At 37.6% G+C, this 14,154-nt stretch overlaps 1 protein-coding gene across 1 annotated transcript; it reads right to left on the bottom strand.

The window, feature by feature from the left end:
* Positions 1-467: 467 nt before the first annotated feature.
* LOC306883091 (xaa-Pro aminopeptidase 2-like) lies at positions 468-12,765 on the bottom strand (the record flags this gene model as incomplete). The annotated part of the gene is made up of 21 exons (XM_079438183.1): positions 12,678-12,765; positions 12,048-12,115; positions 11,475-11,585; positions 9,364-9,427; positions 9,109-9,213; positions 8,814-8,900; positions 8,288-8,431; positions 7,472-7,573; positions 7,279-7,360; positions 6,998-7,199; positions 5,482-5,571; positions 4,899-5,008; positions 3,165-3,242; positions 2,965-3,036; positions 2,798-2,858; positions 2,629-2,698; positions 2,375-2,479; positions 1,800-1,859; positions 1,645-1,721; positions 1,415-1,504; positions 468-668 (listed from the first exon to the last, which is right to left on the bottom strand). Exons 1-21 carry the CDS (start codon positions 12,724-12,726, stop codon positions 468-470), a joined length of 2,028 nt encoding a protein of 675 aa, XP_079294309.1. The 5' UTR covers positions 12,727-12,765.
* Between the last annotated feature and the right edge of the window lie 1,389 nt (positions 12,766-14,154).

The following is a 14,154-nucleotide window of genomic DNA, read 5'->3' as shown; positions in this document are numbered from 1 at the left end:
ATGATATATAGTTTGTCATGATTAGATTAGGATTTAATGGTAATATATTGAAGTAAAGTTAGGTGTCCCGTATACGGGACGGTGACAGTTAAGGTTAATAAACTATAAATTAACAATCATTGTCTTAAAATAATATATTCATACATACACATGCAATGCATAATTTTTAAATCTTAATATTGTCTTTCTTAATTAAACCTACAACAACTTTTGTCATAAAATACATTATAAAATACTAACAGTTCAAACATAGGACAAATCCTAATGAGGCAGTAAATCCACTCAAAATGGCTTTAAAAGAAACAGATAAAAGAGAAGAATTAAGAGAAAGAAAAACACTGTATAAAAGACAACTTAATTTAAGCTTTTCTGTTTGTACCTGAAAGTGAGTTTGTCCCCCCAGCCCACAATAGGAGCAGAGACATTAATGAACGCTGTGAAGTGGGTTACACTCTTCAGTGCTTGTTTTACAGCATATTATGCATTAAAACAGAGGGCAGCACTGTTACTAGCAGTGTGACTGAGGAGATGACAGCTGAAGCTCCAGCTGCAAGGAAGGGTGTCGTATGCTTCATCATCCAGTCATACTCCTCCTTCAGCCCCTGCCTCTCCAGCTCGTGACCCACCACGCTCCGGATAGTCTCATAGTATTTGTTCAGCCAGTGCAGCTACAAAACAACAACAAATAAAATGCTGTCAGTAAGGGATTTCTGTTTTGTCATAAATGAAAATAAGGCCATTTTCAGCTAACCCACAACCCCCCTCCCAAGACGTATTTCCAGTGAAGAGCGTTTGTGGGTACATTTTCAAAGGAAACCAACACTAGAACACCAAATGGCATACACAACATTCTAGCAGTAGCAAAATTCTTTATGATATGAAAGTAAACATATGAAAGTAAACATAGATGCATTTATATATAATTCATATATATATATATATATATATATATATATATATAGATAGGTAGATATAGGCACAAAACCAGTCTTATGTAGCCCGGTTATATTTGTAGCAATAGCCAAAAATACACTTGTATAGGTCAAAATTATCGATTTTTCTTTTATGCCAAATTTTTTTTTGATTAGTAATATGCATTGCTAAGAACTTCATTTGGACAACTTTAAAGGCGATTTTCTCAATATTTTGATTTTTTTGCACCCTCAGATTCCAGATTTTCAAATAGTTGTATCTCAGCCAAATATTGTCCAAATATTGTGAAAAGTGTATTTATTCAGCTTTCAGGTGATGTAAAAAAAAATGTGACCCTTATGACTGGTTTTGTGGTTCAGGGTCACACACACACACACACACACACACACACACACACATATATATATGCCAATAATTCTGGCAAAGTGCTTTACAAACAAACTAAAATTTGTATAAATACTTTATGGCACTATTACAATACCTGCTCAGGACTTAGAAGAGATGTGTTTATCAGTTTTCTGTCATAAGGCACCAGTGAGACAGTTTCAAATGTCAAGAAATTGTTGCCATACTTGAAAGTAAAACAGGAAAAGAGGAATTTTATTTTAAGCAAGACAAAAATGCACATATTATTATTATTTCTTCAGGCACTGCTCTTGGCTAACTGCAGTGGATTTACAGAGTTCTGGACCCTCAGTGAGTTGGATGTACCTTTGTAGTAGCTGGAACAGTGACAGCAATGTCCTCTATCCTTATACCAAAGTCATTCTCCTTGTAATAACCAGGTTCTGGAGGACAGTTTGTCAGTTTATAACCGTAATTATCAAACTAAGACAATCGAAATGAGCTGCTTAATGATTCCTCACCAACTGATGTGAACATCCCCTCTTGAAATGGAATATTATTGGACTGAAATCCCACAGGCCCTATCAGAGAGAAAACAAAGACCTTAGATGAAGAGATACAGCATATGTTTTATATTTACATGTACCTGTATACGTGTGTGTTTTTGAAACTTTTTCTCACCAAGGCTGCATTTATTTGTAATAAATAACTAAATAAACAAATAAAATAAGGTAAAAACAGTAATACTGTGAAATAATATTACAATGTTTTATATTTTAAAATATTTAAAATTCATTTTATAATCAATTTCTTACTATTGCCAATACTACAACCCCCCCCCCCAGAATTCTTTGAATAGGAAGCTCAAAAGAACAAGATTTATAAAAGTGGAAATCTTACGTAACATTATAAAAGCCTTTACTGTCACTTTTAAATAATATAATGCATCCTTGATGATTAAAAAAAAAACCTTACTGACCCTACACTTTTAAATATTAGTGTATTTTAATCGTAAATGATTGTTATAAACACAAATGCATTTAAATGACAAGTTTACTGAAATAAATATATAAACTCGTTACAGTGTCAGACGTACATTCATGGACTCCAAAGTAGTTCCCCACACCATGACCTGTGCCATGACCATAATTTAAACCAACTTCCCACAATGCTCTACGTCCAAGCATCTCCATGTTCACGCCTATGGTGGGAATAAAAACACATGAACAGTTAGCACTCGACAGGTGTTGTAGTGGTCACTGTAAGAAGTCTGCTGTGGATAAGGCGCCCTCTTGTGGAAGTATCATGGCATGGTCGCTTGAAGGGAGATTGTGATGAGGAGATCCTCACCTCTAGTTCCAGCAGGAAAGATGGTTCTTGAAATTTCAATATTTCCCATGAGCACTCTTGTGTAGGCCTCCTATCGGTGTAAGACATGGAGAAAACAGTTTTCTTTTCAGTATAAGCATCCTATTATGCTTAGCATCATTAGTAACTCCCCATGCCTGCCATTCAGTACCTTTTGAAAGTCAGTGGGTTTACCCCAGTGCACAGTACGCGTTATATCAGTAGTACCGTCACTGTTAACATAAATCAGACAGAATGCATGCATGAGCTTGGCTATGTATTGTTTTTTTTGCACACAAACATAATTATGTACTACTGTAGAAGTACTATAAAACTCACAGGTACTGTCCTCCTGAGTCAACAAGATACATCTCATCCACTGCCAGCTTCCTTGCAGTCTCATTAGATGGACTGTAAAAATAAGAACAATGCCGGTAGTTTTAAGTAAACGTAATGAAGATAATTCAAGAGTGAACAAAGAAAAATAACTGAAAAGCTAAACATTATAATTGGGCGGGAAGAGGAACAGTATTCAATACCTGTAGTGAGCAAGAGCAGCATTAGGTCCACTTGCAGAAATGGTCTCAAAACTCGGCCCTCTGCTGTTCTTCTGTTTGCTGCCAAAACACAGTGAAGGGTTTGTGATTCTCACGAAAAAGGAAGTGTACAGAAGTAAAACATCTTCTAAATTAACATCCTTGATGTAGGAACAAGTTCTACTTGTTCAAATAATGTCATTTCTATAATGCAAGCATAGAAAAATGGCTAATATAGAGTGCTAGAGTTTCTGTAAGCAAATATTCCATTAATTTTCATACTAAAATTCAGCCATAATTGTTTTCCAAGACAAACCTACCATAAGCTCTGATAACATTTTATAGCATATTTTGAAAAGAAAACACTAAATAAAATTAGAAATAGCATTTAATTACTTATTCACTGTAAATAATTACACTACTAATGTGTATATACTAATAAAATAAATAAATAAATAATCAAAGTCGTGACGTATTGTCAAGTATCCATACTCGAAATTGGTGCCCATCCAAGTGCACACACACAGCAGTGAGTAGTGAACAAATGCACACACACACACACACACACTCACACACCGTGAACACACACCCGGAGCAGTGGGCAGCCATGCTGCGGCGCCCGGGGAGCAGTTGGGGGTTCTTGCTCAAGGGCACCTCAGTCGTGGTATTGAGGGTGGAGAGAGCGCTGGACATTCCCTCCCCCCACCTACAATTCCTGCCGACCGGGGGCTCGAACTCGCAACCTTTCGATTACGAGTCCGACTCTCTAACCATTAGGCCACAACTTCCCCACGACATAATGATTTGTCTGCTGCTTTTGATACGGTCAACCATCAGATCCTCTTGTCAACCCTATTAAGTAAGGACATCTCAGGAACCGCACTCCAGTGGTTTGAGTCTTACCGCTCTGATAGGTCCTTCAAAGTATCTTGGAGAGGTGAGGTATCCAAGTCGCAGCATCTAGCTACTGAGGTGCCTCAGGGCTTAGTTCTTGGACCACTAATCTTTTCTGTCTACATGGCATCACTAGGTTCTGTCATTCAGAAACATGGCTTTTCATATCACTGCTATGCTGATGACACTCTACTCTACCTCTCATTCCATCCTGATGATCCGACGATAGCTGCTCGCATCTCAGCATGTCTAACAGACATTTCTTGCTGGATGAAAGACCATCACCTTCAACTCAACCTAGCTAAGACAGAACTGCTTGTAGTTTCAGCTAACCCATAACTTCATCACAATTTCACCTTCCAGTTAGGCTCATCTACCATAACTCCTTCAAAAACAGCCAGAAACCTTGGAGTTGTGATTGATGATAAGCGGAATTTCTCAGACCACATTGCTAAAACTGCCCAGTCCTGCAGATTTGCATTATACAATATTAAGAAGATTTTATCTGTCTTTTTATAAAAAAATAAATAAAATAAATATTATCTATACTGCGTTAGGCTAACCAAGACTTGTAATAGCACTTTCACGTTGTTGCTCTTTTGTTGGTTTTGATTGCTTCTTATGTCCTCATTTGTAAATCGCTTTGGATAAAAGTGTCTGCTAAATGACTAAATAAATAAATGTACAATTAAAATAAATAAGTAATGCACAATTTAAATAAATGAATGGTACATGTACTTTTGGAACCGATAGCCTTTAATAAAGAACAATACAGTTAAAACCATCTGTTTTACTGTATGTGAGTGGTATCAGTGATGAGGGTTTAGCTCCACTGTTCTGTACCTGCGACACTGATCAACAAAATGTGCTGCTGTAAGTTCGTTCTCTGTGCCTTCTGGAACTTTCTTCTCAAGCCACATCAGAAGCTGCATGACTGCGACTGCGTCCCTAACCTGCGGGAAAGAGGATGGATGTTCACCCATCATGGCTGAGAAGAACAAAATCACCCGCTTGAGACCAGACGGATGCCAGACAGAGGGGATTAATTGAAGCAGTCAACAGAGGTCTGGCTTTAGGCCATAAAACACCAGAACCAAGATGTTTGTCCATACATGTTATCAAACGCAGTTGTTTTCAAAAACCTGCAAAATATGTCAATAGAACACTGAATACAAGCAAACACCATGAGTAATACAGGTCCCAATATGTTTGATGGAGGTTGTGCTATAAGGAGCGATAAGACATTAATTCAGCTACATTGATCTGCAATGAATGGAGTCTGTCTGGCTTTATGATGTGATAAAGTGCCCCCCAATCTAGAAATTATGATAATACAACACAGGTATCAGTCAACAGTGTCCATCAGGGTTATCTCTGCTTTACAAAAGTCATTTGGGGAGAAGACTGTGTGTGTGTGTTCTCTTACATGAGCCTCTTTGAGAATACGCTGCTCAGTCGCATCTTTCATTGCTTTTGTGGTCAGTACTGGAGAGTAGGTGCTGGTCAGAAGTTTGTCCTTAAAGACATAAGATAGGTTCATCAGCAGTAAAATCTTCACCTGTAGTGTGGGACTCAAGCAGTCTTATAAAATTATAATTTCAGTCAAGATGCATCCAATCCATCCACCTATCTACTTGTCCATCCATCCATTCACCTATCTACCCATCCGTCTAGCTATTTACCATCCATCCATCTGTCCACCTATCTACTCATCCATCCATCCATCTACCTAGCTACTTGTCCATCCATCCAGCCATCAATCATCCATCTATCCACCTATCTACATCTGTCCATCTATCTACCCATCCATCTAGCTATCTACCATCACTCCATCCATCATCCATCCACCTATCTACTCCTCCATTCATCCATCCATCTACCCAACTATTCACCTATCTACCTATCCATCTCGCTATCTACCATCCATCCATCCATCCATCCATCCATCCATCCATCCATCCATCAATGAATCTACCCATCCATCTAGCTACCTACCATCCTTCCGTCTGTCCACCAATCTACTCATCCATCCATCCTTACATCCACCTATCTATTTATCCATCCATCCATCCATCCATCCATCCATCCATCCATCCACTTATCTACTCATCCATCTACCCATCCATCCATCCATCCATCCATCCATCCATCCATCAACACCTCCATCCATCCACAAATCTACCCATCCATCTAGCTATCAACCATCCATCCGTCCGTCCACCAATCTACCCAATACCCATCCAACTAGCTATCTGCCATCCATATATCTGTCTGTCTGTCCATCCATCCATCCATCCATCCATCCATCCACTTATCTACTTATCCACCTACCCATCTACCCATCCATCCATCCACACCTCCATCCATCCATTTATTAAAATTTGTTTTGCACATCACAGCACATCAAGTCACATTAAGTAAAAAAACAGAAATGGGCTCTAATTTAATGTTCACCATATATTTATTTACATATCTGTCAATAAAATCATTTAATTTCAGACAGACCAGGAAGAGCAAAATAAAGTGGCTGAAATAGCTGTGCAGTGTGTCAAAAATAGAAATAGCTCCACTGATTATAGCAATCTAATTTTGTCACACAGTGACACTTGCCTGATGTAGATGTGCGTAACTAAACTTTTTTTGACAGATGCAAGCACACAGGCTTGTTTGTTCTTTCCTAGATTACAGTTACATATTTACATTTATGTTTCAGCCTTTAAAAAGCCATATGGTAAAAAATAAAATAAAAATTAGGCTACTATATAACGCTTCTTGAACAGAAGGGCCAAATGCAAAAAGTGAAAATCAATTATTAACACTTGAAGGGCTTGAGTGAAACCATCTCAGCCATATTTACCCCACAGATAGTATGAGACTCCTTATTTGAGCATCCAAGCTATCATACACATACTAGCAGTCTATATTTTGGATCCAGGCCTTACCTCAGGAGTGATGAGCTCATACAGGGCTTGGTTGGTGTACTCTGTACCCACCCACACCCTCACGTTGGGTCTCTGTAGATAGGACTGCAGGTACGCGCGCACAGAGCTGTACTCAAGCAGCTGCACACAATAGGAATGGTAGCATGAAAAGTTCAGGTACACCTTCAGCTCTTCTGTTATTCGTTCAGTGTGCACAAAGAGCCTGGTGAAGGAGGTTAGTTAGAAACTGTACAGCACACCAACTAAGCATAGTGCTATTAATATGAAACAGAGGAACTTGCCATATCTCATCCATTGACAGCAGAGTGTAAGAATAGAAGAATGGATTAAAAGGGATGTCGTTGCCTCGTAGATTAAACAGCCCTGAAAATAGAGATGCAAGCTGAAATGTTTGGCCCGACAAGAGTTTTACAGAACAATTCAGAGAAACTCTCCTGCATGAGATGGCTTTGTGTTGTGCTGTTTTGTGCTTACATGCGGTCTCGTCCAGAGCTGAAAGCAGCACAGCGGTGGGCTTGTATGGATTGTCACTTATTTGGGTTCGTATCTGATCTACTTTCATTGGCCAGGTCCTTTCTGAACATCCAAACAAACACACAGGTACAATGTACATTTGAATTACAACAAAACCTTCAAGAAACAGTTCACCTAAAAATGAGAATTCTGTCACCATTTACTATCCCTTTCAATAAGTTTTTGGTAACTTTTTCTATGCAATTACAATAAAAGGTGATTTGTTAAAGATTCACTATTTTGAATCAAATCTGTTCAGTGAATCAGTTTTTCACTTCACTTTTTGGTTTAAAATGATTTATTCATGAATCAGACTGATTTGGTTCTCAAGTTCACCACACTGACTCAACACTTTAGTCTCGGCAGGAAGATTATTAGTAAACAGCACTGAAAATTTTTACCTGTTCCTCACATAAAGCTATAATATGAATTCAGAAGCCTTGTAATAAAATGCACAACTCATTTTAATATTCTTTTTTGTATCTTATTTGAAGCTTGAAAAAGAGGAAAAAAGCAACAAGCACAGAATTTCTCCTTTTATGTCCCACAGAAAAAAAGCAATATACTGTAGTTTTAGACCGACATGAAGTTATTTTTAGGCTGCCTATGCCTTTATTCATGCCTCATTGACTTTATCTTGGCACCAGAATGAACTAGAATATCCCCTCTATCAACTGTCTTTACTGTAGGTTATATCACTAGTCATTAGAGATTAAATCAGAGCTTTATTGCTCTGTTTGTCATGATCTTATGGTCCTCTGCCATATTCGCACACACCAATGACACTGTCAGGTAAGCGCATGGGGTTGTCAGGAGGCAGAGGAGGTCGATCTGTCCATATTTTATCCAGCAGGTTATTAGGAATAGACTTCAGGATCCGGCCTGCTGGAGCCAAGTTGGTGTTGTAGATGTCAAATATGTCTAAAGCAGCACAGATAAAAAAAATAATGACCAAATTATTCACGACTGATTTTGATAATAATTTTTGATAATAAAGTTTTTCTTAATGTTTTTGAAAGAAGTCTCTAAGTCTCACCAAGGCTGCAATTAATTGATAAAATTAGTAAATATTTAAGCAATATTGTGGAAAATTTCACAATTTAATATAAATATTTTCAGTTGAAAACAGTTTTGCTGCTTAATATTTTTGTGGAAAATGAGTAATTTTTTCAATTTTTTTTGATTTTGATGAATAGAAAGTTCAAAAGAACAGCATTTAGAATAAAAAAAATGAACAAAAAACAACATACACTTTTTAACTTATTTTACACAAGAAAGTATTTTATTAGCTCTGTTTGCTTACCTACAGAGAAGAGGAATGGGTCAAAGCCCACCTGATCTCCCTCAGGGATCTCTATAATCAGCCAGTTGGTAATGCTGTGAATGGAGGCTGTGATCCAGTAGTTAGACAGAAAAGTGTTAACGACTCAGATCGAATTAACAACAGAGATAAAATAATAGAATTCTACACAGCAATCAATAGAATAACATCTTTAACTATCCTTTAAATATGTGTTTTAAGACATTCATTCACCCACGTTCAACTTCATTTGGACAAGTTAAAAATATTAATTTTACTCTCATAATTTGCTCTTCACCATCTCGCTGTAGCTCCCAGTTACAGTCCATTTGTCTCTCTGCCTGAATCCAGTAGCGGCTATCGGTCCACAAAACAGCTTTGTTTTGAGTAATTACTGCTGTTCCTATTGAAGTTAGAAACAGACTCTCGTTAGTTACAACAAAAGACAGGAGTGGGCCATTTGTCAGGGCCCAAAAAAGTGACAAACATAATGTGACTGAGAATGATGCATGGTGATACAGCAATATTATGATCAGTTGGCTGTGAAACACACCTGCAGAGCCAGTGAAGCCAGACATCCAGGCCAACCTCGCATCTCTGGGGGAGATGTACTCACTCTGCCAAAAAAACCCACAGTCAGTTACTGTCACAAAGGTGTTGTCTGAGAATGAAGAAGATTGAATGAGAACAGGAGGTTTAGGGGGTCAGAAATTAAATGGCTAAAAAACTGACAAAAACACAACATATATTTAAAATTTGGGGATGAATAATGAATAATTCATATTATTAATTCTAGGCCAAATATTTTTGTATTCTGCAGACATAAGACAGAATGTGCATTTAAATCAAATAATGTAGTTTTAGTTAAAAAAATAACAACAATACAAATATGATTATTTACAGCCTCTTTTGTATTTTTGTTGATTTTATAGAAATCATAATTGTTAAAATATTAGAATTTATTTAGACTTATTTGTCATCAGTGTATGGCATGGTTTGTGATTTTATATGGTTAGGGGAAAAAAAGTAAAAGAAAAGAAATATACAGGTGCTGGTCATAAAATTAGAATATCATGAAAAAGTTGATTTATTTCAGTAATACCATTCAAAAAGTGAAACTTGTATATTAGATTCATTCATTACACACAGACTGATATATTTCAAATGTTTATTTCCTTTAATTTTGATGATTATAACTGACAACTAATGAAAGTCCCAAATTCAGTATCTCATTAGAATATCAATTAAGACCAATGCAAAAAAAATGATTTTTAGAAATGTTGGCCAACTGAAAAGTATGAACATGAAAAGTATGAGCATGTACAGCACTCAATATTTAGTTGGGGCTCCTTTGGCCTGGATTACTGCACCAATGCGGCGTGGCATGGAGTCGGTCAGTCTGTGGCACTGCTCAGGTGTTATGAAAGCCCATGTTGCTCTGATAGTGGCCTTGAGCTCTTCTGAATTGTTGGGTCTGGCGTATTGCATCTTCCTCTTCACAATACCCCATAGGTTTTCTATGGGGTTAAGGTCAGGCGAGTTTGCTGGCCAATCAAGAACAGGGATACCATGGTCCTTAAACCAGGTACTGGTAGCTTTGGCAGTGTGTGCAGGTGCCAAGTCCTGTTGGAAATTGAAATCTGCATCTCCATAAATTTGGTCAGCAGCAGGAAGCATGAAGTGCTCTAAAACTTCCTGGTAGATGGACCAACACCAGCAGATGACATGGCACCCCAAACCATCAATGACTGTGGAAACTTTACACTGGACCTCAAGCAACGTGGATTATGTGCCTCTCCTCTCTTCCTCCAGACTCTGGGACCTTGATTTCCAAAGGAAATGCAAAATTTACTTTCATCAGAGAGCATAACTTTGGACCACTCAGCAGCAGTCCAGTCAAGACGCTTCTGACGCTGTCTCTTGTTCAAGAGTGGCTTGACACAAGGAATGCGACAGCTGAAACCCATGTCTTGCATACGTCTGTGCGTGGTGCTTCTTGAAGCACTGACTCCAGCTGCAGTCCACTCTTTGTAAATCTCCCAACATTTTTGAATGTTTTTTTTTTTCACAATCCTCTCCAGGGTGCGGTTATCCTTATTGCTTGTACACTTTTTTCTACCACATCTTGTCCTTCCCTTCGCCTCTCTATTAATGTGCTTGGACACAGAGCTCTGTGAACAGCCAGCCTCTTTAGCAATGACCTTTTGTGTATTGCCCTCCTTGTGCAAGGTGTCAATGGTCGTCTTTTGGACAACTGTCAAGTCAGCAGTCTTCCCCATGATTGTCTAGCCTACAGAACTAGACTGAGAGACCATTTAAAGGCTTTTGCAGGTGTTTTGAGTTAATTAGCTGATTAGAGTGTGGCACCAGGGGTCTTCAATATTGAACATTTTCGCAATATTCTAATTTTCTGAGATACTGAATTTGGGACTTTCATTAGTTGTCAGTTATAATCGTCAAAATTAAAGGAAATAAACATTTGAAATATATCAGTCTGTGTGTAATGAATGAATCTAATATACAAGTTTCACTTTTTAAAGGTATTACTGAAATAAATCAACTTTTTCATGATATTCTAATTTTATGACCAGCACCTGTAAATTCCAGGGGACCAGTATTGCCTCTTAATCTAAAAATTAATTTCTGACAGTCTTTAGAAGTTACCAGATGAGCATCTGTGGCTGGGATGATGTAGGCTGAGATGTTCAAGGGGATCATGGATGCTCTCAGATCACGAAGCCTCAGAGTTGTGTTTACAGCTGTTGGCGGCAAATACTGGAGCAACAAGAATTAATCATTTAAATATATTGCATCAAAATTATTCTGAATTTATTAAGTTATCCACAATCCACAAATGTTAAATACACAAATTCAATGTATTTACTCAATCTTTTCAACCCATAATTCAAAACTCAACCCATATGAAAACACTGAGTTTAACTGATAAGGCAAGAAAAACTGTGTGAGCAGCAGGACAAGACAGAGAAAGTTCACAGATAACACACACCTCACTGAGATCAGATTTGGGGTGTGCATGACCTAAAAACTGTGTTCTTATCAGAAGAGGATATCTCCTCACTGAGAGGCCAGATTAGGCCTGTATGCTGGAGATGAGGGTTATTATTTTCTCTTTCCACTGCTCTCTGAGCTAAAGACAAGTCCCAGCAGAGGGCAGAACCAGTTGTGTGGATATACACAGGAAAACATGGACAGAGTATGGATAGAAGAATAGAGTACCGGAGGAATTGCCGAACAGTTCCTCTCACTGCCTGACCCTTCTTCGGCCCACACAGCATATCTGCCTCCTGTGATGACACAAGGAAAGAGACACGTACAGCACAACAGAGTAACTGTTTTAAACTCACTGTCAGCACATGTGGTGAACAAAGGTCAGCAATTGTGGCTAAACTTATGCCTTTATAATTCTAGATGACAATGTTTTCTCATTACAATATGACTGAAACAGTAAAAGCAACCCAAAAGCTACACTACAACTCAAAAACATGCATAAAATCTCAAAAACCATAATGTAAACAAGCCAAATATAGTAAACAAACCATACATATCATTTTATGAATTAAAAAAACAGTTATCACTCAGTCTCTTACATAATCATATGTAAACAGATTCGTTTTATGGGTAGAGTGAGGAAACAAATTATATTTTTTAAGGGAGAATTAATTTTTAGGCTAATGACATGCAAATATAATTCACACATAAACCAAACACACATGACACAACAACAGATGGTGACCAGAAATGTTGCCTTAATGAAAGCCTTACTCATGCAGTGCATGATTGTCGCATAGTTACACCACACCATCAAGACTAAATCGCCATCACATACACAATTTTTTTTTTTGTTACCTTCAAGAACCACAAGACATACAGCCAGTATCCAGCCTGAGGAGCTCATTTTAGACCATCTGCTCCAAGCAAGTCCACACACAGAGTGTGACAGCAGGGCACGAGTGTTTCTGTCTTGTGAGTCTGTGTCTGTGTGTGCAAGGGTGTGTATGTCCTGTCTGAAACTACATGCATTACCAGAGGCGTCCTAACTATACATCCATGTACAATAGCTGAGGGGGAGGAACTTTGGCTGTGACTCTAATCTTTACTACTATAATAAAAGCACAGTGTCTCTCTAACTACGCCGCTTCTTTAATGCACAGTGCATTTACCCAGGCATAGCAAACAAATTGCTGGTCGCATAGTAAATTATGTCTCCTGTTACATATGTACTGTAGGCTAGTACGTTCCTGAACTCTACTTCAATGCCCTCTTCTAACAAATACCAACATCACTCTACCTTTCAATGTCACGAAGTTTCGCAAGAAAGGTTTTATTGCGCAAACACTTAAAGAGAAATGAAATAAAAACACAATTCCACATATTCAAACTTCACATCTCATATAGATCTATGATTTATTTATTTTATTTGGATTCCAGAGGATTTAACATATAGGGGAGGGTGGGGTGAATTAAGCATGTGGGTAAGTTGAGCCACCCCTTGTTTTTAGGCAACTTTAAACACAAATGTTGATATGACCATAAATATGTGAAGAGTTATGTATTTTACTCATGTGATGGAGGGAGGCCCATGGAATAACTGGTAACTACATTTCTGTAAAAACAAAACAAAAACAAGAAATCATGCTTCTTGTGTTTGAACAATTACAGACAAATCTGTAATATCACTTGTGTGTTTGTGCTTTAGGAAGCATTTATAATATGAGGCTATACTGTTAGCATTATGTTAGCTTTAAAATGCTGGATGATACAAATTTGTTAAAATGGTGGGAGTGGGGTAGTTTGAGCCAAATGTCCTGGGATAAGTTGAGCCAGTAGCTCACCCCTCCTTATGATTACAAAGTATTATTTTACTGTAATTATACGTTATATTTCATTATATTTAAATCAAAATTTTTTTTTTTATTTGTTCTTTGTTTTGAACTTGATTTTGCTCTGAGAATTTTAAATAGGCCATTGAAGTTTTTATGAAATTGTATTTCCCTGTAGAATTTATAAGTGGAATGTTAAGTGGGAGTATTAGCCCAGTTCTGTAAGGTCAACGGCAGGCCATTATTTTGTTTTGTTTTTTAATTCTTAAATTTGATCTTTATTTTGTTCTGAAATTTTTAAATAATTAAAATGCCTTTAAAGTTGTGAACTTGTATCTTTTAATTACATTTTGAAGAAGTCATCCATCCATCCATTCGATTATCCAAACTTCTTTGTCCTTATTAGAGTTGTGGGGAGCTGGATTGTAACCCAGCATCTTGAGCCACAGGTGGAGAAAAACCCTGGATTAATGGCCAGTCCATCACAAGACTCACACATAGAT

This window comes from Barbus barbus (genome assembly GCF_936440315.1).
Source record: "Barbus barbus genome assembly, chromosome: 17".
Taxonomy (NCBI): Eukaryota; Metazoa; Chordata; class Actinopteri; order Cypriniformes; family Cyprinidae; genus Barbus; species Barbus barbus.
The sequence above is the reverse complement of the archived record's forward strand: the minus strand, read 5'-3'. Positions and strand labels throughout refer to the sequence as shown.